General features: G+C 47.4%; 1 protein-coding gene across 9 annotated transcripts in view; it reads right to left on the minus strand.

Annotated features, from left to right (window-relative positions):
- znf521 (zinc finger protein 521) overlaps positions 1–25642 on the minus strand; it is a 105022-nt gene extending 79380 nt beyond the window's left edge. For 2 of the 9 annotated variants that reach the window (XM_027023032.3, XM_081694504.1), the window contains exons 1-2: positions 16450–16506; positions 6473–6664 (exon numbers count right to left, since the gene is read on the minus strand). Coding sequence is in view for 3 of the 9 variants with exons in the window: in XM_081694503.1 (XP_081550629.1) it covers positions 6473–6664; positions 16450–16506; positions 24815–24854 (289 nt within the window). In the remaining 6 variants the exon portion in view is untranslated. The other 7 variants (XM_081694507.1, XM_027023033.3, XM_081694503.1 and 4 more) reach the window with 7 other exon arrangements.
- Positions 25643–27687: the final 2045 nt, after the last annotated feature.

A 27687-nucleotide genomic window follows, 5' to 3' on the forward strand; every position in this document is an offset into this window, starting at 1 on the left:
TTATGTGCTGCGAGTGCGTGTTCTTTCAGGTGAGGTGTGTGTGTGTGTGTGTGTGTGTGTGCGCACGTGTGTGCATGCGAGTGAGTGTTAACATGCTAACAAGGATTAGGGAGTAAATGCACTGTCACTTATGTGCTGCGAGTGCGTGTTCTTTCAGGTGAGGTGTGTGTGGGTGTGGGTGTGGGTGTGTGTGTGGGTGTGGGTGTGTGCGCTGCACACGTGAGTGCTCGTTACAGGTGTTAAAAGCATGCCACGGAGGAAGCAGTTGCAGGCAGCCCTGTGAGCGCGAGCGCAACGCTGACATGAGGAGGTGGCTCCTCTCTGCTCCTCGCACTGTGGCGGCGCCGAGCTCCTGACAAAGCCCAATAAACAGTTGATCCAGTGCATAATGTGCAGTGTGAAGCTCAGGGACGAGGCGTGGAGGCAGATCTCACGAGACTGCAGCTGCTTTGAGTGCCTAATGACACTCCTGCTAATGTTTCCAGCACCAGAGGAGGCGCAGGAGACTGCACACACATACACATACACACACACACACACACACACACACACACACACACACCCACTAGAGGACGAGCATTGCGGTGCCTTATACAATGATTACAATGTCCAAACGCACCCATAATGTCATACATCACTGCCTTCATGAGCACTGCGCCTGGAAACACACCAGCTCGGTATCACAAATATGCCAAATGCATGTATATCAGTGCACACCCACGCACACACACACACACACACACACACACACACGCGCGCGCGCGCGTGCACATACACGCACACGCATACACACAAGGCACTCAGGATAGACTTGAGACCAATTCAGAAAGCTCAGTCTACCATGAGGTCTCCTTTCAAACCGGGCCACAACGCAGAAAGTGCTATTTTCCCCTGACCCGCCACCCCCGCCCCTCATACTTTCAAAGCTTTGTTATCTTCTACCGATCTTTCCACATCCAAGCACTGTGACGCTCCAAACGTGGAGAAATTGCAAATTAACGGCAGAGTTCTGACATTCAGACCGGCGTGTGTGGGGAACGCCGATCCTGTGACACAATAACGTCTGGAAACGTCTTCACGTTGGGGAGCGGTGCACCATTTGACACAGTCAAATCACATCAGACGGGTATGTCTAATGAAACACGCATACAAAAGGAAACTCATGCAAGAGTCTTTCACCAGCGTACGGTAGCGTGTGCTGTGTGGAGCATTAGCCCGCAGCCGCTACGCATACAAGTACCCCATATACGGGTAAACTGAGACAAAGCTCCGTCACTCCTTTACACGCAATCATTTACAACCAGTGGTAAACATCGCATTCTGCTAGAGACCTACAAAATCATAATTTAACGCACGGTCAACAGCTGCAAGCCAAGAATGTTGCCATGACAGCCCTCTTTTATGAATGTAAATGAAAGATTAGCATAGTATATTCATATAATTAACAAAGCAATGAAAGCTTGCGCGCATGCTTGCATTAGCCCAATGCTAACGGCCTTCCACCAGCCCTCAAGCGTGATCGTCAACCCGCGCCTTTTTGACAAAGCGTTCTTTAAGTACACCACTGCCCACCTGCCAAACCTGCACTCCCTTATCTGTGGCCATCTGGACGAGGAGCACTTATCTTGTTCTTGCAGTGCCGCAGTGAGAGCAGGGCTTGTTAAAAAGGGCCTCCCTCTCGAGGGTTGAGACAATGGGAAGGTCTTTTGTAGACGGACAGGAGGACAAGGAGACGGGAGAGGTGGTGGGATGGGTTTGGGATGAGGGAGAGGAGTTCCAGGAAGATGAAGGAATGAAGCCTCTCCGAGTGCAGAGGTCAGGGGGTGGCGAGAGCCCGAGAGCGTCTCACACGGACAGGAGACAGGAGGCATTTCAGCAGGTGCTGCAGGGATACCTGGTCACTGGGTTCTCTTGGAGACAAAACATCTAAAAATATTTCACCCCAGACAGTTAAAGTCCTGAAGTCATGCCTTCTTTGTGAAGTGCAACACCAACACACGTTTAGCTTTGTTCGTCATCACAGTGACTGCTAGCTGTGTACTACACATGGCGTACAGCGGTGTGGTCTATGCCGAAGGATTACATTTCATTCATTTCCTTCTTCTTTAATTTCCTTTTTGCTTCTATTTTTTATTAACAGCATAATTTTTTTTTCCCTTACAAAGCAGTTTCCACAATCAGCTCTGCGAATCGTAGCAGTTCTCTCGTCCGTACGACACCGGCACCGCTCCAGTAGGGGGCAGCAGCTAGCACGTGGTGGGTGCAGGCTGAATATATTTCAGAGCTACCAGTCGTACACTTCATCATGCACCTCAGCATGGCGGCAGATGAAGCCATGCCAGCGCGTCCCGCTTTCCGGGAGGAAGGACGACAGGAACCCGCCGTCCCTCCGGCCCGACATAAACGCGGCCATTTGCTTTCTAGGGACCCGCCGGTGTGGCATGTGGCACAGCTGGGACTGAAACCTGACACCCAGCGGTAGGCGCCGCCACAGTGCTAATCTGTCCTCGTACCAGGTACTGGCTTTGCGGAGGAACATTTAGCCGTCTCATCTGTTTCTCCAGATATTAAAGGATAGCAACAATTTCCAGGCCGAGCGGCTAGCGGCTCTGCCGTGGAGAGCCGCATGGCGTTCCGCACTCGTGGAGGCTCCGATCTCTACACTGGAACGTGTCTACTAATGGCCACCAGTGACCTCCGTCGCAAGAGGGCCGTTTTCTCTTCGTGCAAGATAAAGCTTGTTTTAGCGCCTGAGCAAAAGGTAACACGCAAGTAGGTGTGCTGCATTTCTGTAACACTTCTCCACTTTAAGGAATTTATTATCAGTAGAGGTAGAGAGAGAGGGCGGAAGAGAGAATTGGTTTACACCGGCGTGAAAGACCTTACTTAGAAGAGAGGTGAGAAGGCTGATTTGAAACCTGCACCCAAACTCCACTGACCTTGATCGGCTGTGTGGATGAGCGTTAATAACAGGCTCTTAAGAGCGGACAGCTCGCCCTCTCCCGCAGTTCCCGAGGCAACTGGATCCCAGGACAGCAGGATGCTGTGCCCCAGTCACGGAAACCCGAGCCGCAGCCGTCCCGGAGCCAGAGCCCCCGCAGGTCCTGCCCCAGGGAGCGCAGGAGGCTTTCAGGGGTAAACATACCTCGGCGAGGCCTCCTCCGGCTCTCCGGGGGGAGAGCTCCACCCACCCCAGCCCTGCATGCAGTCGACTCTCTCCCAGGGGAGGCATTCCAGCAGCCCTGCCCAAGCATCTGGAGAGTCCTGTTCAAGCGCGCGCATGTGTGTGTGTGTGTGTGTGTGTGTGTGTGTGTGTGTGTGCGCGCGCGCGCACAGAGGGGGTCGATACAAGGAAGAGGGGAGTGGGAGGGGGTGCTGTAAACATTCCTCCAGCCCTGCCCAAGTCGAAGATGGCCTGCTCCCCAGAGACACATTCCTGCAGCACTCTCTCTCTCTCTCTCTCCCTCTCTCTCTCTCTCTCTCTCCCTCTCTCTCTCACTCTCTCACTCTCTCTCTCTCTCTCTCTCTCTCTCTCTCTCTCTCTCCCTCTCTCTCTCACTCTCTCTCTCTCTCTCTCTCTCTCTCTCACTCTCTCTCTCACTCTCTCCCTCTCTCTCTCTCTCTCTCTCTCTCTCTCTCCCTCTTTTCCTTCTTCATTTTCTCTCTCCCCTTCATCTTTCTTCCTCGCTCTCTTCCTCTGCAGTCCAGCATTAGCGCGATCAATAGCGCCGATCGCATTAGGGACACGGGCCGATCCATAGCCCCAGATTCCCTTAGCGTGGAGGCAGCGGTCGCACCTTAAGTGCACAGAAAGGTGTTAAAACTCTCCCAGACTGGGGCGCAGGGGGATAAAAGCAGCCATTGATCGGGGTGACACACTACATCTCTCTTCCTCCCTCCCGTCCCAGTCTCGCCTGCTTTCCTGCCGGTCCGGAACGCAGGTGTGTCCAGCGCTTTCATGCTCCTTTTTTCCACCGCTGGAAGAAAAGACGCTCGCGGCTGCGTCCTAAACCTCGCAGAGGCTCCGCCTGTAAAGTGCTTTTAATAAAGGATCCGTCTGCCCCCTTTCTCTGGGAAAAAAAATGGAAGAAGTGAGTTTGCTGCACTGGTCTCTTTTGTTTCAGGAGTGGCAGGCTGCATGCTGCTCCTCGACGCCAGAGAGATCGTTTACAACGAGGTCTTTCGGCAGTAGCCGTCGTGCGGGAGGGTCTGATTCGAACAGCTTTTCAAGCATTGTTCAATTAGGAGTTATTTGTCTGAGAGACTGACGTTAATGAGAGTTCGGGATAATGGTAAGGAGACAGGAGAGCACGCTGTCTGGGGTAGGGGATCACAACCCAACCTTCACATCCAGAAAAACCTCCCAGGAAGCTGGAAGCAAACATGACTCCAGAATTAATGAAATCATCAAGCAAAAGAGCGAGAGAGAGAACCGGTGTCAGTCACTTCCCCGGACCAAAAACACGAACCACCTCGGGGACGCCCAGACGTGTCTGCGCTGAAGTATTCCTGCCAGAATCACGTACACATATGCACGACTGTGCTAGGAAGAGCCAGACTGGATCCACCAGGCGAACCGAGCACCCGCTGCACTAGCGTGTGTGTCACCACTGTGTCACAAACGTTTCCATGGTGAACGCACTCACAGAGCACATCAACGGCATTAGGTCTGCGCTAAATTATTAACTAAGACCCTGCCTTCCAGTGGTCCTGGGTTGATAGCCTGCCTTTTTCAAATGAATAAAATAATATGCCCCATCACATACATTTCTCATTCCCTTTGCCTCATGGATTCACACACGCACACACACACACACACACACACACACACACACGAACACATGTGCAACGTGTTCATAAAATCTATTCCCTCATAAATAGAGCAGCTTCCAGTGAATGGAAAATCTCTGTAATACTCAAATGGGATATCTTCCTGGTCGTCTAGACACACGAGACCCATCCAGATCATTCGTGCCCTGTAATTTGTGGTTAGATACAAGAGGATTTTGAATGGTCACACATCGCAAATACACAAACTACCCTCTCTCCTCCTCTGCCCTCTGTCTCACACTCTCTCCCTCACTCTTTTTCTGCCTCTTCTACATCCAAAATGAAAGCGCACGCGCATACACACACACACTCGCACGCACACACACACAGCCTTATTGTGTGTAAAACACACCAGTGCTGTAGGGAGACGCAGAAGCCCCGCCCACAGGATCAAACCACTCTCAGAGCTTAGTCCACTTCTCATAGAAAAATATTTACTCTACAATTTGAAAGGTTCTTTTTGGCAAGATACGATGCTTTCTCAATCTGTTTCAAATTGATCATGTTCCCCCCACGAATCAATGGCTTCTTTTGTTGGTACAAAATTAAGCCGGTCCATTTTGTTAAGCACATGTTTAGCTCGTACTTTGTTAAAATAAAAGTCTTGCCCTGCTAATTAACCAAGTATCTGTATAATCTTTATAATCTTTTTTTCACAGACACAGACTCTAAATTAGACATTTCAAGGGTAAGCAATTTTTTTCTTTGGTGGCAGCAGTTTGTATCTCAGAGCTAAATTGTGTCTCAGAGCTAAACTCTTTGAATGAAGGATAGGACTTTGGGTCAAATTTTTCAAGCTACAGCCTGAAACAAAATCACTGATATAACCTGCAAACCCTTTTCTAAAACACAACAAAACATTTATTAATTTTTCATTCAGCTTCATACTTGACTCAAAAACACATGAGGACAACAGATTTCAATAAACAGGGCAACAGGGCAAAACACACACAAACACATTCACACACACACACACACACTTATTTAAAGACTTGAACTGTGCCATTTACAGTAAATCCAGTGATCCACATCACTGACGGACTTGTAGCAAATCTAAAGTAAAGAGGACATGCAGCCTAAAAAAGGCGTTTCAGAAAAGCCTTTAGCCGATACCATTAGTCCTTCTTGTCAGTGTATTTTTAGCCTTGTTCATACATCAGACAAGCAATGACATCCGTCTGCCAGTGACCCCCAGACAGTCGCTGATATTAACTGGAGGTCCAGAACACGGCAGGAGTTGACAAACGAGAACTCGCACGACTGCGATCTACCTAACGCGCGAGCTCCCCTATTACAGCCCACAGGGCCAACAAAAGGGTGCTGTGTCTGCGTCGGGAAAGAAAGAACCACAGAAAGGGATGTCAAGGGAAGGCAGCGCGTTTTCACGTCGCTTCTGACTGGCTCCATGGAAGCTAGAGCTATAGGCAGTAAGGTGAGGTCCGACTACGTGAAACGCTGGAGGATGAACCGAGGGCGTCGAAGCTCCGGTGCGTCGGCCCCGCCGACCTCGTCCAAACGAAGGGAGAGAAAACAGAAGGAGGCCGGGGAGAGACGCGAGGGGCCGGGCGGCGGGGCCAGGGTGACGGAGGCGGGGGCAGTAGCGCGCTGGGCTAGGCTGAGGGGTGGAGGGGGCATTGTTTACCTGTCAGCTGACACTGATTAATCTTGTGTTGGGCGAGATCGCTCAGCGAGTCGAACACCTGCCGGCAGGCGCGGCAGCTGTGCTCCTCCTCGTCCTCCTCGCCGTCGTCCCCTTCCTCGGGAGAGCCCCTCCTCCTCCTCAGACCCGCGTCCTCCGCATCCTCGCACGGCCTGGTGGGGGCACACTCGCGATCTGCGGGGCAAGAAAGACGGCAGACAGCAGCACGCCGCGGTCACTGCGGGGTCTGCGAGGCCCGGCGGGGCCCTGCGTCTGCTGAGAGCCCGAGGGCTTCGGCCCCCAACCAAGGGCCATACGTGCATATAATCAGACCGAGCTGGAGTGAGCGTACACCTCACCGACACTTTAGGTTAGCAATGAAACTGGAAGGCTAATGTATTCGTTATCGCCAATGTATAAACCTTTCCTTCTAGAACTACAATGTCTTTCTGGAACTTTGCCTCTCTGGAAATACCCTCACCACTTTCAGGAAATCCTTTTCGGTGGCTTTTAGCCCAGAACTGTGGGAAAAAGCACCTCACAGCAGTCTACGACAAACTGTGTGATATAGGTAGGTCAACAATAATGTGATACCTGAAATTTGCTTCAAATGTTTTTTGACGGTGACGGTGATGAAAACACATAAACACACTCCTTAATAGGCTCACACCGAAGCTGAAAGCAATGCACTACACATGGAATCAGGCAGTCGACCCGAACGCACGACGAAGCCTGGCGTTGCTGGCCAAGCAGACATCGGTGTGTGTGTGTGTGTGTTACGCTGTCAACGTGACACACTTCCCTGAATAATTCAGCCGTGTTCGCAGGCAGCCGCGGGTCACACACATCAATATTCCCCATCCACAGTGTTGTCTTTCAAAGCCCAAACAGGTCTGCAGTATCGCTGCCCATCAATCTCTCCCACTGCAGTGGCCGTCTCCTTCGGAATACGGAATGGACTTTCTGGGCCAATTCCTAGATCAACCTCGTCTCAAAATGGATCTGAGAGTCATGAGACAAATGGACGCTGGCATGGGTACGTCCAAAGTCTCCTCCGTCTTAACGATGTCTTAGCCACACTCTTAACATATTTATTAATAATGCATGAAGATCACAAAGCAAACGTTTCATACATTTTCAGGTTCAGTGAAATACATTTAAATCACAATAATAAACATCTTTCTATATTTTAATGTAAAGCTTGGGCTGATAACAGTCGAAGTGATGTTTAAAGTTGGTACCTGTTGATAACAAGCAAACATATTTGCTTTCAAGGCAAGATGTCAAAGAAACAGGCAGAAACCCAAACAGAATGAAATGCAGCCAATCCAAAAATCCGAATCTTTGCTACGCAACATTCACCATCCGAGTTCGAACTGCATGCAAGAGTTTGACTGAGACTAGTCCCAGATGTGTATACCGGTACACCACCAGTCCCAGATGTGTATACCGGTACACCACCAGTCCCAGATGTGTATACCTTCTCTTGCTGCCCTATTCCTGTCATGCAACCATAAACACTTTGTCCAATAAAAGCTTACTTAATAATTTTGTTACTATATAATTCCACTTACACACGACTGATTTCACTGTGTTATCACTTGTGAACAATTTTATCAGCATCTTACTTTTGCTTTTCAATATCTTGAAAGCAATAACTCGTTGTACGTGTGTTATCTGTGTTTGGCTAGTTTTTTTTTTTTAATCTCATATTTCCTGATGGACTTCAGCTCACACTGATGGTGACACAGAAGCAGAGATGGAAATCTGACCAATCAGAGCGCATCACCTGGAACCTACTCCGATTTTCCATGAGAGAACACAATCCCAGCTATTAGCTACATTAAAGCGCAAGTTTCCTGTTTTGTTTCAGTGTCTTGGAGGACCCATAAGGCCAGTAACGGTGAAATCCATGATGAAGGTAAAGACATCAAGACTAAAACCATTTCTACTCTAGTTTTTAAACATGTTGCTATTCAAGACTCTCTCATATTAGATCAATTCTTTGCCCTCATAGTTTCAACATCTCCTAAAAGACAGGTGACTAACACCGACTAGTCATCCCAGAAAGAAAATGGCAGAGTCTGACTTATGACCCATAAACCTTGGAATTCTGTTAAAAATTCTCAAAACTTCATAATATTGTCTTTAATTCAGACATCTGTTCTATCAGTTTGTCTTTTAGATTTTACTACAAGCACATTTTATTTTTCTCTTTTAATTATTTTCTTATTCTTCTCGTTTTCCTTTGCAGTTCATCTGCATCATGTAAAGCACTTTGCAAACCTGTTTTAAACAGGTATTTTAAAAAGCAAAACAAAATGTATTATTGTTGCTATAGAAACGTGCAGGTTAGACACCTGTGCATCCGTTCAGGGCACCAGGAGTTCTGGTGTGTTTTGCTATATGAAGTCACCAGAGCAGCTTTCTCGCCCATGCGGAAGGATGAGCAAAGATCTGTGTGGTAAAACCCACTGTGAAGGTGGTCCTGCTTCAGAGCGGGACAAAAGGGGACAAGTTTATATCAGCCACCCAAGCTGCGTGTCCGTCTGGCGGACGAGAGATCAGGGAAGCAGGGTTTCAGGAACATTCCCGCTCTTGAACCTCACGGGTTCCGCTTGGTTTCATGCCTTGACACAATTACTTCACGTGTCGGCACAGTGCGGCACGCATATCTACTCTAGGCGCGGATTTGAGCGAAACGTCCTGTCGTGCTCGACGCCCTCCACCCACGTGACAACCTCGGAGAGCAGTCGACGTGCGGACCCTCCTGTCTGGGCCTTCGGCGGCAAGGCGAGGCCGTTTCGTACGGGTGTGACATTCCTTAAGGAGCACCGCTGCAGAAGTCCGGGCCGGCCCGGATTCTTTCCTCTCCCGGCGCCGTACACTTGTCCGCCAAGCACCGCCATAACCCGACACCCTCCATTGTCCTTCTCTCATGTCGATGGAGGCTTGTGGAACATACCCTCTAAAAATATCAGCGCGGCCGTCCCTGCGGAGCCCCCGCGGAGCTGAGCAGGAGGCGGTGGGAGAGGACGAAAATCCCAGCCTGCTCATGCCAGATGCTTGGCCAACTCGGCCGAAGGAAGCTTTGGGACAAGGGCCAGTCATGCCAAGCACGGTCACCCGAACTCCGTCAAACCTCGGCGGGCGTGACCGCAGCAGTTCATGGCTTTTTCCAGACTGTCAGGCGTGTAACGTGAGAGAGCTGGCTCGTCTGGAGTGCGACTCTGCGCTCGGCACCACGCGCTTTAGCTAAATCGCCTGCGTTCGTGTTGCCGTTGGTTTATTTAGACGGCTTCGGCCACCAGCCCTTAGGTGCGGTAATTAGAAGGAATAACATTTCATTCCAATTACAAAAAAATTCCATTGCGTTTTGCTTGCGGAAACCTGGTATTATTATGCAGCCAGTACAAGCGGCACTTTGTTCAAATTTCTGGACATGTAGTAATCCAAGTCCTAATACTTTGAGTATTTTCAGTCACTGCTGACCACGTGGGCTAATCAAAGACTACACCCAACCTTGTGCGCTAATGCTTCTAAAAATGACTTCACTTATCTGCCTGGAACTGTGAAGACGAGACGTTCGTATGCTGCCCTCACGCACCTGGTTCCTAACACAAATCGGCTTTTGGTGCTGTCAGGGTGAGCGGTGTGGGTGCTCGGCCGAAGGAAGGTCACCCTGATCCACGGGATTAAAGAGTTCAGTGTCAGTAGCGGCTTGCTCTACGCCCAGGTTTAGACCCATTAATCCATTAGATCTAGACATCCTCCGGCCCAATCCCCAACAGAACGGGCGCGGGATCAATGGCAGTCAGCTAAGGCTGACTGACAATCAGCGGTCATGCTTTTCCATGTCAGCTTTTTTCCCTTTCAGACCGGGGAAAGTGTGCTAAGGACTAGGACAGATTGGGATACAAAGAGCGGGTCACCGGGCTTAGGGAATATGGGTCGGACAATTGTTTTCCAGAGGTGTCGCCATTCCGAGGACGTTTAAGTCATTGATTTGCACAGTTAATAAGTCATAAACCAACTGGGAGCGATATGACAAAATAATAACATATGCCCTGGTAATTGTGATGATGCATTTATGGTATATAGACACATTTTAGGTAATTCATCTATATAAACTTGTAATAAAACGGCATGAGAGCAGTTAAAAAAAAAAAGAAACACTATATTGTGCTTGCAGATCCAATGAGCAGGCGTTAACCTCTTCTCCATGGGACTGGGTCTTGGTGTTATGATTTAATTTTGTCCTCTGAGGACAGTGATTGGTGCCATTTAAAGTAAGCAGGCAATATCACGGGTGTGCTGCTGGTCATTCGTCACTGTCCGGTAGAGCTGCCCACACCGGAGGCACTCCAGTGACATTCATCATTCCAGAACTTTCATCTCGGGTCAGGCTGTGACACCTCCCTGACCTAATATTATTGAATCTTTTCTGCGCTTAAATATTTATAGTGTTTTAATTGATGTTCTCTTCCCAGCTATGGGGCACCCCTGCTGAGGGGCTCCACACCCCCGACTGAGCGCTCCGCTTCACCCTACGGAGCCTCCCACTGTGACAGAAGGGGGGGTGGACTCTCTCTTTGGCCTGGACTCTACCACCCGGCAGCAGTCGTCTGCCAATCTGTTAAACCACCAGAGAGAGACATAGTGAGAAAGTAGAGAGACCGAAAGAGACGTGCGGACGGAATGGAACAAGGGCAGATGGAGAGCCTGGGAACACAGGAAGCAGAGAAAACAGAAACGCTGGAGATGAAGAAAGCAAAGACTATTTAAACCAAATACTTACACCGAAAAAAAAAAATATTGTGCATGTTTTTATCACTCTGAAGTGATTCGTTTCCAAACTGTCTTGTATGACCACAAAATGGACCGGTATCACATCCAAAAACGTGTGTCCTCAACAGAGTCAGACCTGTTGCTGTGCTGTGATTCTAAACATGGATTCCACAATAACGATTAAGCCCATCTTTACCGCTCGGTCTGTGACTTGTATATACCGCCGTATGTGTACATGCTACTGCAGAATATCCAGCAATGGCCATTAGTTCCAGAAATTTGAACCGGCTGTGCCAACCCTGAGCTAGAGGCCAGCATTAGCAAGCCTTGAGCTGCAGTTCCTGAGAAAGCCCGGGGGATTCCGCCATTGTATCTGGTGTGTGCTGCGGCGTCTAGCTAGCCCCGCAGCTGATCAATAACGGCCGGAGTCAGGTTCAGACGGTTGCTCGGAAAAACAGGCCAGATCAGGGGACGTGCGCGGACCGGCCCCGGCTTCAGGAAACAGCGCCCGGACCCCGGTTATTGTAGTCTCAACACCTCCGCCTGCTAAACAAGTGGCCTTGCGAGCAGTAGCAGAGTCTTCCTCTCCTCCAGGATCCAAGGAAGGGCGGAGGGGCACCGTGAGGGCTTGAGAATGCCCGTCTTTGCTTCGTCTTCTCTCTTATTCCTACGATCCCTCCCCGCCTCGGTTTCCGAGAGATCGCACATCTACCGAATTTTTCATGCCCCCCCCCACCCCGACATGAGCGCTGCTTTCTCCAAACCCGAGTTCAAATTAAGAATTTATTTTAACCAGCGAGCGGCTGCGCTCGACACATGTCTGTGTCTCCTGATCAAAGGTGCGCACGTTGCTTTAGTGTAGCCTGGGAGAGCGATCACACACAGGAGGACATTAAGATTGAATAACCTTCACACCGACACCCACTTCTCATTATGGGTGCAAAAAAGAGGATTTTTTTAACAACAAAAAAAAAAAAAGACAGAGAGAGACGTGGAGAAAAATCACAAAAGCTCGAATCGCTCCACCCACACGCGAACCAGAAGGGGTCGGGAGAAACCCGGGGCCCCTGTCCACCACGCTGCCCCGATCACACAGGGCAAAGAGACGCTTGCTCTCCGACCCGGCGTGCCAACTGCGCCCCGGTCGCTGATGTCAGCACGGAACGTGCTCCCGGGCCTAGCGGCTGTTATGCGAGACCGGAGAGGGAATCATTTTTTCCGGCGCGCTGCCGTGACGGGAAACAGATGTACCGCTGCTCTGCACGCGTTCTTACGTAGCCACATGAGAAGCCGTGCATGTTAATGCAGCATTCAAGTCCATTCTGGCTAAGTTAGAATAGTCCCTGAAAGCTGGATCTTTGTGTCGGCGTTCGTGTTTAACGCAGGGAGGGGTTTTTGCTGTTGTTTACGCATTTTCTTTTTTCCATTCTCATTATTTAGAAATTGCTAGTACATATGGCAGCCAGATAACGTCAACCTATGACTTCATTATCCACTGCACAGTTCATCCTCTTCGTCCTCCTGCCGAGGGGGTTCAAATTGGTACCAGTGATTCATTTCCAGTGTGTTCTGAAAACACTAGCACTACCCACATTCTTTTATAAACACATCACAGAGCAGTATCTCAAAACCAGGATATGGGTTGTGTTTTCCAACTCCACCTGGTTTAGTCCTCTGCTCTGCTACACCCAGTTTGGGGTGGTGGTGACAGGACACACGCTCCACCGCGCTGTGCAGAGGAGCTCCAGGAGTGGAGCTGGAGAAGCGCCCCCCCCCCCACACACACACACACACACACACACACACTCCGCTGGATGTCTGGCTCCAGGGAAGCGGAGTGCAGCATGAGAAAGCCAAATCCCAAAGTGTAGTGAAAGCAGCAGGGGTTTCCAGAGAGCCCCAGCCCTAAAGCCATGCCAGGCAGGCAGTTTCACTCAGCACCCTCTGACTCGAAATGTATCGAGGTCTGTTCTAAAGCATTGCTTCTCAATTACACAGGAGATGCACAGCCGCAAAGTGCAGCCTTTACAGCAACTAATGCGGTAAACAAAACAGTAAACAATACATTTGCGCCTCTTCGAGACAGGAAAAGTGGCGAGGGGGGGTTAGCGCTTCTGGAATGCAAAGGGAATGCTGAGTAATTTAGTATGGATACTGTTACAGTCCTCTGCCTCGAGGAAGGCGGAGAGGAGAAAGACCTGTGCGAAGGAAATCAAAGCTATCAGAGTGAGAGCGAGACCCCCCACACTTCCTGCTCCTCCGCCGTGTTCTTGCAGGGAAGAGATCCACTATTGAGTGAAGCATCTTGCCATGCCATTAGTGCAGTCGCACAACAAAGGAAATGAATAATAGAGAGGCTGATTTCAGCAGAGCCAGCGGAGAGCAAGCCTCCTCGTCTATTCCCTCGCTTTTCCCTTCCTCTGGCTGCAGTCCATTGATCTCGTCCCTCTCGTTCTCTCGCACTCTCTACCGTTTTCTTTCTCTCGCTCACTTCCTCTCTCCCTCCCTCTGTCTCTGATTCTCTCCCTCTGCTTCTCCAATTCTCTCTCTCTCCCTCCCTCGCTCTTTCTCTCTCTCTCCCTCTGTCTACTTTGCAATCCAGTCCAAATGTCCTTTTTTTTTTTTTTTTTCCAAATACAAATCCGAGTCAGTCCACTCCAGTTTAGCCAAACCGACAGCCTCTTCCACAGAATAGCTCAAACCCAACACAGTCGGGGTGGAAAAAATGGAGAGCATAAAGGGGGGGGGCACAAGACGCATGTGGTTATAATTACAGCCAGGCAGCATAGCTGTACAGCCAAGCTGTGGATCTTAAACCCACTTGACTTTGGGAAAGGAATAGAATAAAAGAGTTGAGAGAGAGAGAGAGAGAGAGAGAGAGAGAGAGAGAGAGAGAGTGTACTGTCTCGTCAATTCAAGCAGACCACACTGCTCTGAGCAGGGAGAACACAATCTTAGCATAACTTCTCTTCTAGACACATGGCAAACAACTGTATGAGTGGAGAACTCCTTTCTTCCTCGTTCCTTCCTTCTTTCAACCCTTCCTTGCTTCCTTCCTTCCTGCCTGCCTCCTCCCTCCCTCGCTCACGCGCCCACTCCCTCTCTCCCTCCCTCACAGAACAGACTAGAAACATACCTGGAGGCCAGTTTAACAGCCTCTCAAAGCTGTGGCACTAAGCTGCCTTGACAGAAAACAGAAGAAATTTAAAACACAGAAACCGAGACTTAAAACCAGCATTCAAATCCACGTACACCACTGAACCGCAACCCCTAGCTTATAATACACAAAAACATCAATACTTGAGAGGTGAAACCTTTTGGCATACTAAAAATAATATAAACCATAATAAAAAAAAATATATTACAAAAAATCTCAGATAAAATCAACATAGATTAGGGCTCTGCTTGCAAAATAGCATATGCTCTCTCTGGATTTGACATCTTTTTAAATATATGCTAGAAAACATCCTTGATATAAAACCTGGCATCAAATGACTTGTAAATTAGTGTGGTAATTATCACCTAAAGTGCATTGTTAAACGCATGCACAATGCACTGGCCCATTAAAAGGAAGAAAAGTTGGATCTCTTAAGTTATTTAAGACGACATGCTTTTAAGAGGAAATGCACATATACCAATAAAATAACTGAAATACATAAATAAGTAGGTGTTAAAAGTAGGACTGTAGACTGGAGAAACATTGCTTTTATGGCCAGTGGTGACGAGTATGCACTGAGAGTATGGTCCAGGGTTATCTAGAGTTAACCCCTTCAGTGACTCATGCCGTGAAATGTCTACTAATGATGTAGAACACTGCAACATTCACTGTGAGCTTTGCTTTTTGTTTCAGAAAAATTGATTTCTTGGTGAAGTTAGAGGTCTACTGCAGGTCTACTGACCACTGCCTGGAAACAGTGCTTCTGTTAAAAGGTGAATACTGTATTGTATTATTTAATAATACAACAAGGCACTAACCACATTCACCTGCTGTTGTCACCAACGTGGCTTTTCAAATGTGAACTGATCACAAGCAGAGTGAAACAGGAGTACATTTACACTCAGTAGTCTCTGTAATTCAGAATGTCGTTCTGTAATTCACTTTTTTCAAATCTAGAGGCAGCTTCAAGATTGCTAATAATACATAAAACAAAGGGAAAGTTCATGTTATGCTAATGAGGTTGCGATAACTCATTACTTTCCATTCTTCGTTAGCCATATTAGCATTTTAGCATTACTGATTAGCATATTAGCATTAGTGATGTATTCCTTTAAAGCAGCAATTAATTTGCAATGTTGATGAAATGTGATTCAGTTGAATATGTACACGTACTTTTCCTCCACCTTTTCCTCTGTGGTACATGTGTAAGGGAATATAGCAGCATGATGAATCTGAATTTGACATAAATTGACACCTATTGACATTAATTCAATTTTAGGATCTCAATATTTGACCTTGTTGCGTGTTGCCGGTTTGTGTCGAGCGCAGCCAAGACTCTGTTGTTTACTGTTGTCACGGATACCAGCACGAGCTGCTGTTATGGTGGCCAGGCAGAAAATGAATCAGCGTCAACTCAGCCGACGACACTGGCAGGCTGCGAGGGGCTGCGGTCCCCTTTCCCCCCGGCTCAAGTCATCCATATCGGGTTTAAAATAACCACGCGTGGGCCCTAACCTTTCCACGAGACAAATGAAGAAGCTGCCCGCTCGTCCCGAGCAGGCCTCATTCACAGGCGAACGATGAGCGTGTGACCTGGATTACGCCGCGCCGCCTGGAGGCCAACGGTGTGTGCCACACGAGGTGACAGGAGGCATTCATCTACTAAAGCACCCGGCGAAAGAGCAAACGACGCGAGCAAGCGTGCACACACACACACACACACACACACACACACACACACACACACACACCTCCGCGCACACGCTCCTTGTGTGTGCGCGAGTACGCTAGCATGGCCATGCGTGTGTAAACAAACACGAACCACGGCGAAACTCATCAGCGGATGTTCGTATTAATTCGCAGAGTTGCTTTGATGAACCGTGTTGGCAGATGGATACTGAACACAGAAATAAACCAATGGTAACAGGTTGGTGAAACCAACAACAAAAGCCATATTAATGACATCATTTGCTTAAATGCAGAAACACAAACTGCATATAAATGTTTGGATTCTAAGCAAAAAAAAAAGTATTACCACTTAGAATGGCAGCCTGCCCTGGAGTGTGTGGGTCCTCAGTCACATTGTCTTCTACTGCCATGGAGAAAGAGAAAACACACACACACACACACACACACACACACACACACACACACACAAAGAATTAGACAACAAATAGGCCAACCCATAAAAACCTTGGCTAAACAATTTTTTCCTAATCTTTTAAACAGATCTTCTGTGTCATGCCGTTTTTACACCGATATTCGGGGAGAGCTTTTTCGGCACAACTTCGTGGGAGCGCTCAGGCCTGAGCTGGGCGAGAGTTCTCCTTCGTGCCCCTGCAGACGCGCCTACGGCCACCCCCATAAATCACTTATCGAGTTGAGTAATAACACAATGAATTATGAGAAAAAAAAATCTCCCCGCCAACTTCTCAGCACATTCAGTGGCCTGCTGTCCGACATATGAGTAACTCATTGACTTGCCTCCCAGTGATACACTAACAGTCTAATCGCAAACTCCAGAGCCACAGAGAGATGTGGGCACTCAAAAAAAGAAAAGAAAAAGAAAACATAAGTCAGAATAGAAGCTGGTTGCCAAAAGTAACGTCTGCGTCCTCTCCAGGTGTTACGGCAGGCTTGGTGCACCCTCATCCCCCACAGCTCTTCAGCTTCCTGTCTTTCCATGAGTTGAACCAAGTCTGTGCTTCCCAGTGTTTCTCAAGCGCTGCTGGGAAGCTAGGCGCTCCACAAACGAAACCTGGCCTCTCCTCCCCCCTCCTCTTCGTCCTCCTGCTCATCTTCCTCGAGTCCGCCGTTTAGGCAAATTCATTACGCGACAATCGAGCGCGTGACCGTACACCTCGCGCGCCTGCTTCATTAGCGGCACCCCCCTCCCCAGCTGAAACGGGACGCGCGCCGGTCCGCATGTCAGGTGCGGGGAACTAAATGGATTTTAGCAGCGGGACGAGAACAAAAGACTCCCACCTGCTCCACGGAAAATGAGGGTCTCCGGGAGGAGGCTGGCGCTCCTCGCCACTCCGCGCCCACCGCCGGAAAACTCGGCCTCCATTATGTCTCTTCTATCTACCCTTTCATTTCCTGAGCGTGGTGAGTGGAAGCTCCGACAAGAGGACCCTGCTGGGGGCGAGCCAGCGACGGGCCGGGCAGGAGGCTGTCTTGAACAGAGTCTTTTAAAAAGCCCTCCATTTGCCATAATTAAGTCGGAGGCCAGTGGTGCTGGAGAAGCCGGGCTGTGTGCGGAGGCAGCGGGGGGCGGCAGGGCCGCTGGGACTGACTCCCTCTCCTCCTAAAAGCTCCACGGGATCTTGAGTCAAAGCTTGGCATGGAGAGAAATCAAAATTGTGACTGGTTGGATCATTACAATGCATCCCCACCCCACCCCTTAACTTTCATTTTTATTTTTTTTTTGGGGGGGGGGTTGCCACGTTAGCGGCATTGTTAAGACGACCGCAGCCATTCATAGTCGACAAGAAATCTCATTTATTGCGAAAGAACCTTTAGAGGAGATCGCTGCTCATTTTGATGGACGCTGAAGAAATTTGTCGGAATTTTTTTTTAGCAATGTAGAAGAGAAAACACTAACACAAGTACCTCAAAACTAATGCTCATATTTTTGTACAGTCTGCTGTGTCTGGGGAAGAAACCAGGGAGCCAATCTACCTCTTGAGTCATCACCAGCAAGTCTTTAATACCGAGACCCGCTTGACTACCAGATATTCCCATCCAAGACAGACGTGCAGCTGCGGCACCATCTCCTGAGCTAAATGGATTTCTCTGTCACTGCAGAGGACTGTGCGTGCAGGAGCTTTTCGGTCTGGACAAGAGGAGGTTTCTTAATAAATCCCCCTTTGTCGAGCGGGGGGACCCAGGCGAGGGGAGTTCATATTTTTGTTTTGATTACCGTCCCTGTCGGTACGACCCGAAGAGTTCAGGCAGAAAATTCGCTCTAATGGCACGATCAGAACTTCTGCGGTATGGCCGCAAAACAGTCGTTTGTCACCGCAGCGCTCTCATTAAAAAAAAAAAAGTTTCGGCTATTTAAACTGAACTACGCGTCTCGGTCTCTTAGGAATGCTGTTCTTATACACACTACATAAATTCCCGCTTGGTTGGATGTTGTAATCGTCTGTCCTGCTGGGCAAATGATTAGTCATTAGCAAGGACAACAAATATCAAGAAGACAGGGCAACCTGCCATACCGAAACAGATCAGTAGGCTCCAGCACACGACTCCGCCTTAGCGCGGCCACGCGCCAGGATGCCATTGAGGAGTAGCTCACGTGCGTAGAAGAGAACGCTTTATTCAGCGTTCTGCTCCATGACCGTACGGGGTGCAGAGTCAGAGGGAGTGGATCAAAGCAGAAGGGGCAAGAACAGAGAAACCGGAAACGTCGCACTGGGAAATCCAGCGACGCACTGCAAAACAACTGCAGTTCACTGGGAAATCCAGTGACGCGCTGCAAAACAACTGCAGTTCACTGGGAAATCCAGTGACACTGCAAAACAACTGAGTTCACTGGGAAATCCAGTGACGCACTGCAAAACAACTGCAGTTCATTGCTTTCGTTACTGTAAATACATTACGCAATCATGAGCCATAACTATGTGTGCAATCCATGTGTGCTTCTATGCAAGCAAGGTCACGAGGTGACAATAAAATAAAAACGAGATGGCGTGGACCACAAGGAACCAAATACATATAAACGTGCACAGATACAGTACGGTAGGTTATGTATCTTACGGCTGCACAGCGCAAGATACAATCTGGCATATATATTATTACTACTTACTGCCACTATGAAATACACTGAAATAAAAAAAAAAACGAAAAAAAAAAAAACTGTTGACAGGACACAGATAATAAAACTAACCTGAAATTGTTTGGGGGATTCTTTTTATTTTTAATAACTATTTACATTTGTTGGATCATGGGAGGTGACTCATCAGGACACCCACGGAACACTTATCTGGAATGTCGATGAAGCTAACAGCACTTAATAAACAGTGGTTGGGACAAGCTCGCTGACATATCGCAATAATGACTAATAAGTTACATATTTCGTTGTTTCATATGTGCATAAGCACACACACACACACAGAATGCTGCGTGAGTAAGCCCCTGCATGAATCATTTTTGGGGACACCGATGATATTTGTATTTGTGCTTGGTTTTATTTCTGAGGATGAAAGTGCTGCCTCACACATGCAATTTACACTGCAGCCAAAAAAGGAGGGAAAAAGGAAAAACAATGAAGCCACCAAACAGGCCTCCTTTATTCTCCCAACACACTGCCCTTCTTCACGCCATCTGACTAGCCTCCCGAAACTGAAGACCAAGCCCTGAAAAACAAGGCCCCGTCTGAACTGAGAGGTCAAAACTCGGTGGCATTTGAGAAACACTGTCCTTCACAGATCCTTCATTACAGTCTCGGTGCATCACGCTAGATGGCTCTGCTGATGATCTGTGAATGAATACGTTTAAATTAAGCCATTCGAAGCTAAAATAAGCTAATCCAGGGCTTTGGAGACTTGCTGGGTCTCTCACCTGCCGCTTCCTCAGAGGTGTGTTTTCAGGCCCACGAGTAGGCTACGTAATGGCACCTGGGATTCCTGCTAACAGAATACAGTTATTTGTACCGCAGTTAGTTTATTTCTTTTATCTGCACGGCTGGTAGTCCTACGGGTCGATTAAAGTTTGATAAAACTACCCGTTACGTTAACTTTGACCATACGAAATTCCATTTTTCACAAGGCATCTTAACATCCGTGTCTTATTGCTAAATATAACAAAAACGAAGCCGCTATGTGATCCTGCAAAGACCAACTTTTAAATCAGTCTTTGAGTTGAACCAGAATCTTCAAACGAGCCATGAGCACGGCATCATGCTAAAGGTAGCAAACTGCAAAACAGCCCTCGGTGTGATTAACCGCAGCCGACTGCTCTCACCAGCCGTATCATCGCTGGACTCGTGCAGTAATTCCTTTTCAAAGAGGTATCCTCAGCAAAGAGCCCACCGGGGTAATAGGCAGCAAGCCCCCTGCCTCCCGCCGCAGAGACGAGCAGAGATATTCTGCTCCAGATAGCTAGGGACATTAGAGCTGCTGCACGGCAGAACAATGGGGCTGTCCTACAGGCCGGATGGCCGCGAGCGAGGCCCTCATCAGGGGAATCAGCACTCAATTTAGAGCCGGTCACGACGGGTCAGCCCTCCTCAATTAAGACTCAAAGCTGAGACAGGGAAAACAGGACGAGGCCGACATCCTGACAAGTGGCTATTGAATTCGGGGACATGCTGTTAAAGGAATAAATCGACCAAAATCAAACTGGCTTTTGAAAACGGCGCTTATAACGAATGTCAGGTAGTAGCCTTCAATTAGCATTATGCAAATTAGATTAAGTTAATTGGTGTCTAGTGCAGGAGTAATCTTAGATTGTAAATTACATCATGAATTATTTATTTGGAAGGATATGTTGATCGATTAGTTCACAATGTTTTTCTATTTTTTGTGTTGTAATAATGTTTAATAAAATCTCATAAAAACTTTCAAAAACCAATAAAAAGCAAACAGAAGGGAACGTGAACTTTAAATTGTTGATTCTAAATGCTAATTTTATCCAACAAAAGCAAAAAACACATTAAATTAGCAATACCATTAATAATTAATACAAATCTCAACTGCACCCATAACAATGACAGCAAAATATTTGAGCATATTTGTTAAGATGATAATTGCCTGACAGACTACAAATTATGCGATTATGTGCACACTCACAGCCAGAGCAGTGAGAGACAGGGAAAACGACCAGAGACAGTCACCAACCAGGACCGAAGAATAAAAAGAAGAAAGGGAGAAATCGGCCAGCTCCCGAGACACCCCGAACAACTTACAGAGGCAAGTGTCAGGAGAAGTGACAGCTCGGCTAATGGGATTTTTTATGCTTCCCTGACAGTTATATTAATGATAATGATAGCCACATTTTTCTGTTATATTAAAGAACGCTGATGAGGTTGTTATCACAGCCATCCAACAGTGAACAGAATACACACCTATCAACATCTTAAAGCGTCTGCTATTCAGAGGCTGATCTTTATCAGGTCCCAAATACAATAACTGACATTTAACTCGGAAGGACCTTTAAAATTGCCTTGACTGTTTTATGCATGAACTGCTCGCAATTTCTACAGAGTCACCAAAATAACTTTTTCAAAAATTATTTTCTTAATTAAAATCTCCTGATATCTATATTTAGCACAAGCAGAACAGAGCTCTCTCTTCCGCTTCTCAGAAAAAGGGGGCTTTGTGATCATCTACACACTGCCATGACAGCCCAATCACGATGATACAAACTAACAGAAAACTACAGTCTTAATCATGAAAGACAATCAACATGAAGCAATAGTTTTGAATTCATGCACTTATTAAATTTAACTGTATTAGGTGTGTCCTGGGGATTAAACTATGGCCTTTACTTCTGCATTAAATATATATATATATATATATATATATATATATATATATATATATATATATATATATATATATATATATATATATATATGCAACCTCCATATCAGGTGGAACCCTGTCTTATAATAAGTTTTGAAGTTCACAGAATAAGACGGAGAAATAAAGGTGAAGTTCATGTGGATCTATGACAGTGGCACTATGACTGCTGATGGTTCATATTCTTAGCTGTGCAGGCTCCATTCCGGGAATGCGAGAGCAGGTATTCGAGACCCAGGCAGGGTATCAGAGCTGTATATGACAGAGGAATGATTTCATGACACCCAAGCTGCAGACGCTAAATGGTGCTGAAAGCATATTTACGTATGCAGACCTCCCTTGAAACATGCCAGCCAATAAATGCATGCTGGGGCCTGTGGGAAAGACATTGACGGACGTGTGCGCGTGCATGGGGGTCCGGTGATCGGACACCACAGCCACGTCTCAGAGAGCGAGAGAGGGAGAGAGAGAGAGAGAGACGTGGCAAGCCTCTTTCGTGCCAGAAAAAAGCACTGAAACCACTCTGGCTGGTCTCGGAAACAGCCTGACAGGCGGCGGGCGTGCGAGATGCTGATAGGCAGGACTTGGGTAAATGTCAGGCGCGGCACTTGAAGTGTTTGCATACAGGAGGATGATGCATGGCCTTGGCCTGTAGCGTTTACGGCCCCCAGCAATAAGCACCGTCGTTTCTGCTGCAAACACTATGCAGAGATGGGGCTTTGTGTAAGGAAGTAGACTATGAATATACTCTTTTTTTTTAAGGAAGGATGGGTGGGGTGGCAGGGGGTCGACCCCCAGCAGGATCTGCTCACATATCCTCGGACAAACTCCCAGGCTGAGTCAGGCACTGGGGGGAGGGGGCAGATTTGGACTGAGCTGCTCTGACTCTCTCCTGCACCTCTAGGTGCTCTGTTTGGCGCGCTCTGCCTCTCTTCCATCTGGGCTTTCACCTGGAGCCTGGCCGACACATTCCTCCACTCCTCTTCCCTAGACACAGTTACCGGGATTCAGCCTGCAGTGCCAGAATACCGAACGCAGAGGGGAAGTGACGACTGCTGCTCTCAGAACAGTGCAGTCTCATAACTGTCGAACTGACACCGAGACCTGACATTTGTACCCGGGGATCATATTTCCTGACAAACATACAATTCGTCCAGTGGCTCCATTACTACTAATTAGGCAAAGAAAATCCTGTAGACCACGCGGTCCACAGAAATGTTCGAACGTACAAGCCCACAACTATAAAGCAACCGGTGCGGGTTCTGCTGAGCATGCTGCCAAACGCCACACTTAGCAGCCTAACTCAACGCAGCAGCGCGGAGCCGATGTCTTCAGCCCCGTCAATGCGCTGTTTGCAGCAGGAGAACAACACAGCTTGCATTGCATATACAGAAAAACAGAACTACATACAAAAATGTCCCTGCAGATCTTTGGAGGAGGGGGGAACCAGACAAAAAAATTATTGCCCTGTTGGAACAAACATGTCACCACTAAATGTAAAAAGCAGATGCTATTACTTCAAGCAAATATAACTACATAGTGTCTGCTTTTATATGTGTATGTATATATATATATATATATATATATATTTTTTTTTTTTTTTTCCTTCTAATTGGTAGTGTCCACCACTGAAGGGATGTGTGTGAGAACAGAAAGGATAAGATGTGAGTGCATTCATATTCTCCCCTCCCTGAGGTATTGATTTAAAATGGTGGCTGAAGGAATACACTGCAGACCGTGTAATCTTCCTTTCAGCTGATGACTTCCGAGAACGAACGGCGGGCGAGAAAAGGGGCCATGCAGACCACAAGCTGAGAATGTGAAATTGTGGACAATTATTTGCTGAGCAAAATACAAAGGCTGCCAGATGAACTGGAGCTTAGCCATGAATACCAGTGGCTACCCTCAAAGGCTACAAGAGAGGGGGGGAAAGTCTGCATTCTATTTACTTTACACTGTGTGTGTGTGTGTGTGTGTGTGTGTGTGTGTGTGTGTGTGTGTGTGTGTGTGTGTGCACGCGTGCTTTATTAAGCTGAAGTCTTAAAAGTCTTTCAATTCTGTCTTGTGCTGAGATAGTTAAAATGTGTATCAATACAGGAGGACATTTTATGTGTAATGGGATCAAACAGATCCACTTTCTCCCACACGGTAATCATCACGCCACGCTGGCGTACCTAGGAAGGGCTCCTGTCTGGTTCAGCTAAAGATCAACCACCCATGAATCTACACCGCGCACGGTTCCTCTCACCCCACTCGACGGCTCCACTTTTGAAAAGGAACCTTTGGACCAAGAGGTACCACTGAGGTTCTGGCCCGTTCTACTGTCACTTTTGTACCAAAAGCGCGTTCCCCCTTCAAAAGTCAGCCTGTTCTAGGATTCGTGTCACGTGGTGTGGCACTCTAAACTTACATTCCATCAGGCCGCCCGACACCCGAACTCGCGCATCCCTCTCGGTCCAGATACCTACAATATTCCAGGGACTGCATTCCAGCACACACGGAGAGGACATTGGAGAGGGGGACCAGAGCGAGACCCTCCTCGATTCCCGTCATGTTCTCTTGCTAGGATAATTATAACCAACAAAGTTGTTCCAAGAGACTGTTGGGCATTTTGGCTGTTAGAGTGAAATGATGCAATACGCATAGCTTACGCAACGTTCTCGACCAATATCTCATACTCGGACCACATCTAAGCGCGTTCGTTGTCTTCAGAGGAAGGACCAAACGGTGCACGTTAAGCACAGACTACAGCCTATGCATGCAGTTCCGAGCGCAAACTAGGGACGGTTGCGTGTCTGCAGTTGTGCCAAGCTACTAAATTCGGTTCGTCTCCACCTGGAAACACTCGTCTTACAGGCAGCGAATGTCACTTACCTTTCAGGGATCTTGGCTTAGCTTGCTTGCGGCGCGACATCCTATAGAAAACCGCAGAAGTCGCTCAGATTTGCTCTGATAAATTGCATTCAGTCTGAAATGAATATCCTGCTGAATTCTCACTGCCAACTAAGCCCGTGACGTTAAACATTACAGATCAGTTCGTGATGCTCAAATCACGGTTTCGGTTTTGAAGAGGGACGGGTTGTGTAAAATCCAAATTTTCAACAGCCTACCTATTTAGTACAAAATCGGTGTCGGGAAAAGTGTTAGAATGGAACTCGTGGTAAATCCGTCACGCGCATCCATCTCCTAGCAGTAACTATCACGTGCGGAGAAATACGCGATTTCGAGCAATTATATGATATGCTATTTCGCTTATGCCTTTAATCTTGCAATTGCGTGAGAAAGACATCAGCAAACGCCCGCTGCGAAGGAGCAAAAAAAGGAACAAAAACAGAAGAAAAAAAAACCCGACGGAAAAAAAATACTTTTTTCTTACATTGCCAAGTACTAAAAACTAATTCAGACTCTCCCTTTTCTCACTCCTGTTGGCTATTCGTTTAGCTACGAATCGGGACTGAGTCTGTGTCTTAATTGCTGTTAAAAGAGGAGGAAGAGGCAGAGAGAAGATGTGAGCTCCCTCCTCATCACAAACCTGCAAGGTCTTGGACTGCGCTGTCGCTCCGGTAGTCCACATAATAATGGAAAATGGAAGCAAGGCCCCCAAAGCCATCAGGATGGCTCCAGAGGGGGCCCCTACCCCGCAGGGACTCGCTCTGTACGTAATCACTGAGGAAATCATTGTCAGCCTGCCTGCACTCACACACTGACAGAGAGGCATGATTAAAATCCGCGGGACTGCGGCAAAACGCGGACGCGCGGATGGCGCCGGATCCGGAGCCGCAGCTTGGCTCGCTCCCACTCGCTCCCACTCGCGTTAGGCAGACGGACTGGTCCCCCTTCTGGTGGGAAAGGCTCAGCATGCACACCGCGGCCGGAGCCGGAGCCGGTGACACTTCACCTGTAAATGAGCCGGCGCCGTGCTGCATGGTAACGCAAGTTAAAAAAAAATAGCTTAAAAAGGGGTAAATATTCGGTTCGTGTTCATATTCATTCGTTTCATAGACCTCATTAAACTGTGCGGAGCAAAACAAATGTAGTAAAGGAATCCACGCGTGCGTGGTTTTCATGTTGAATTCATATCGAAAGCTTTATATTTTAGAAGATTACGCTTAACGTAGTCCCGGACTCGGATATGTCCGCGCAGACTTTGAAGGGGGTAGACAGTAGAAATGTCAATAACTTTAAATAACGTCCTTATTAGTGTACATTGAAATAATCACTGATAAAAGCAGTTAGCAAATATTACGTTGTAACATGGATTTATCAAGACTATAGACTAACGGCGTACGCCGTTTGATGAACCGGTGCGGTTACGGTTACGGTTCCTCCGTGCACTGAGCGCTTTGAGTAAAGTCTTCACTTAACCGTAGATATGACGACTGCCGTCTTGACTTTCCGCTGGATGAGTTTGTTCTGAACTTTATGGTAAGCCAGAATCTTTCATTATGGTCCCCAAGCCATTATAGAAAAATATTAAAATGCACATCAATTGCACGTAAAGCATGTGGACGTTTGACGTGTCATTAAAAGACCTTTAGAAATAATCTGTTGGTTGCGGAAACGCATTACCATCTGATAACAACCCACCCTCATTACACTTTATTATTGCGCGAATCGTGCTGTTAACTTTTCCAAAAATGCATATGCCCACCCCTTTTAATATGTGAAGTCGGTGTGAACCGCAGCGTGGGTAAGGCTGGATGCTGGATGCGCGTCTCAAAGCTCCAGCTCAACTCACCTGTCCAGGCCTTACTCCCCACCCACGTGAAAATGAGAGCCAGGAAGGGCCGCCTGCGGCGGGGCTCACACTCTGCTCTCACCCCTGAGGACTGCTATATCACTCTCCCCCTCACCCACATCCAAAGGTTATTGTATTAGGACTGGAGTTTAACCTAGACGCCACCCAGTGTCCTGCTGCCCACAGATACATGATATGAGTGAGAAATGTGTGATTTGGAGGGTCTGCACCAAGGTTTTTGGGATTCGGTCGAAAAAGCGGTTTATAAGAGCAATGGAATTGTAAGAGATGTCAAAGTCAAAGTTTCTCCATTCACCACCATCAGTAGAAAAAAAGATGACCATAACGCTGGAGATGGTCTTAATCAAGATTTGCTCTTAGAGCAAAAATACTGTTTAAGGCATTCAGTCATCCATTGCAAATATATTTGACTTCCTCACTGCGTGACCCATAGGCTCTTTGTTAGCACGCTCACTGTGATCCACCAGAATTTAGTTGGTATCACAAAATGTTTTCTAATAAGCTAAATTTCTTCACTGATACTCCACATCATTTCTGACCCATCCCAAAGGCCATCAGGACATTCCAAGTTTGCTCTCAAGATCAATCAGAAAAAAGAAGGAAAATACCCATAACAACCTGTAGGAATCCAAGACATCCAAAATGTTCGAGTATTAGCAGTGATGAACTCTTTAAGCGTGTTTGGCTGAGATGTCTGGCCATTATCTTTGTATTATCTAAGAATTTTGACAATCATTAACTCAATTTATTCTTAAAAACATTTGCTAATCAGGTGTTCAATGCTGTCGTCAGTGAGGCCAAAATCAGGACAATGATCCCGTTTCTTGATGTGATATTTTTACTGTATTTTATTACTTTATTTTTCAACTGGGTAACCGTTTTTCATGTAATAGTCGTGTGGTAATTTCAGAATTGGAGAAGTAATTTTCATACAATAGCGTTTCATTGTTTTGTCAACTGTCATCTTACTTTATCTCAACATGTTTTG

This window comes from Electrophorus electricus, chromosome 13 (assembly GCF_041902795.1).
Source record: "Electrophorus electricus isolate QZ-2024a chromosome 13, ASM4190279v1, whole genome shotgun sequence".
NCBI classification, from domain to species: Eukaryota; Metazoa; Chordata; class Actinopteri; order Gymnotiformes; family Gymnotidae; genus Electrophorus; species Electrophorus electricus.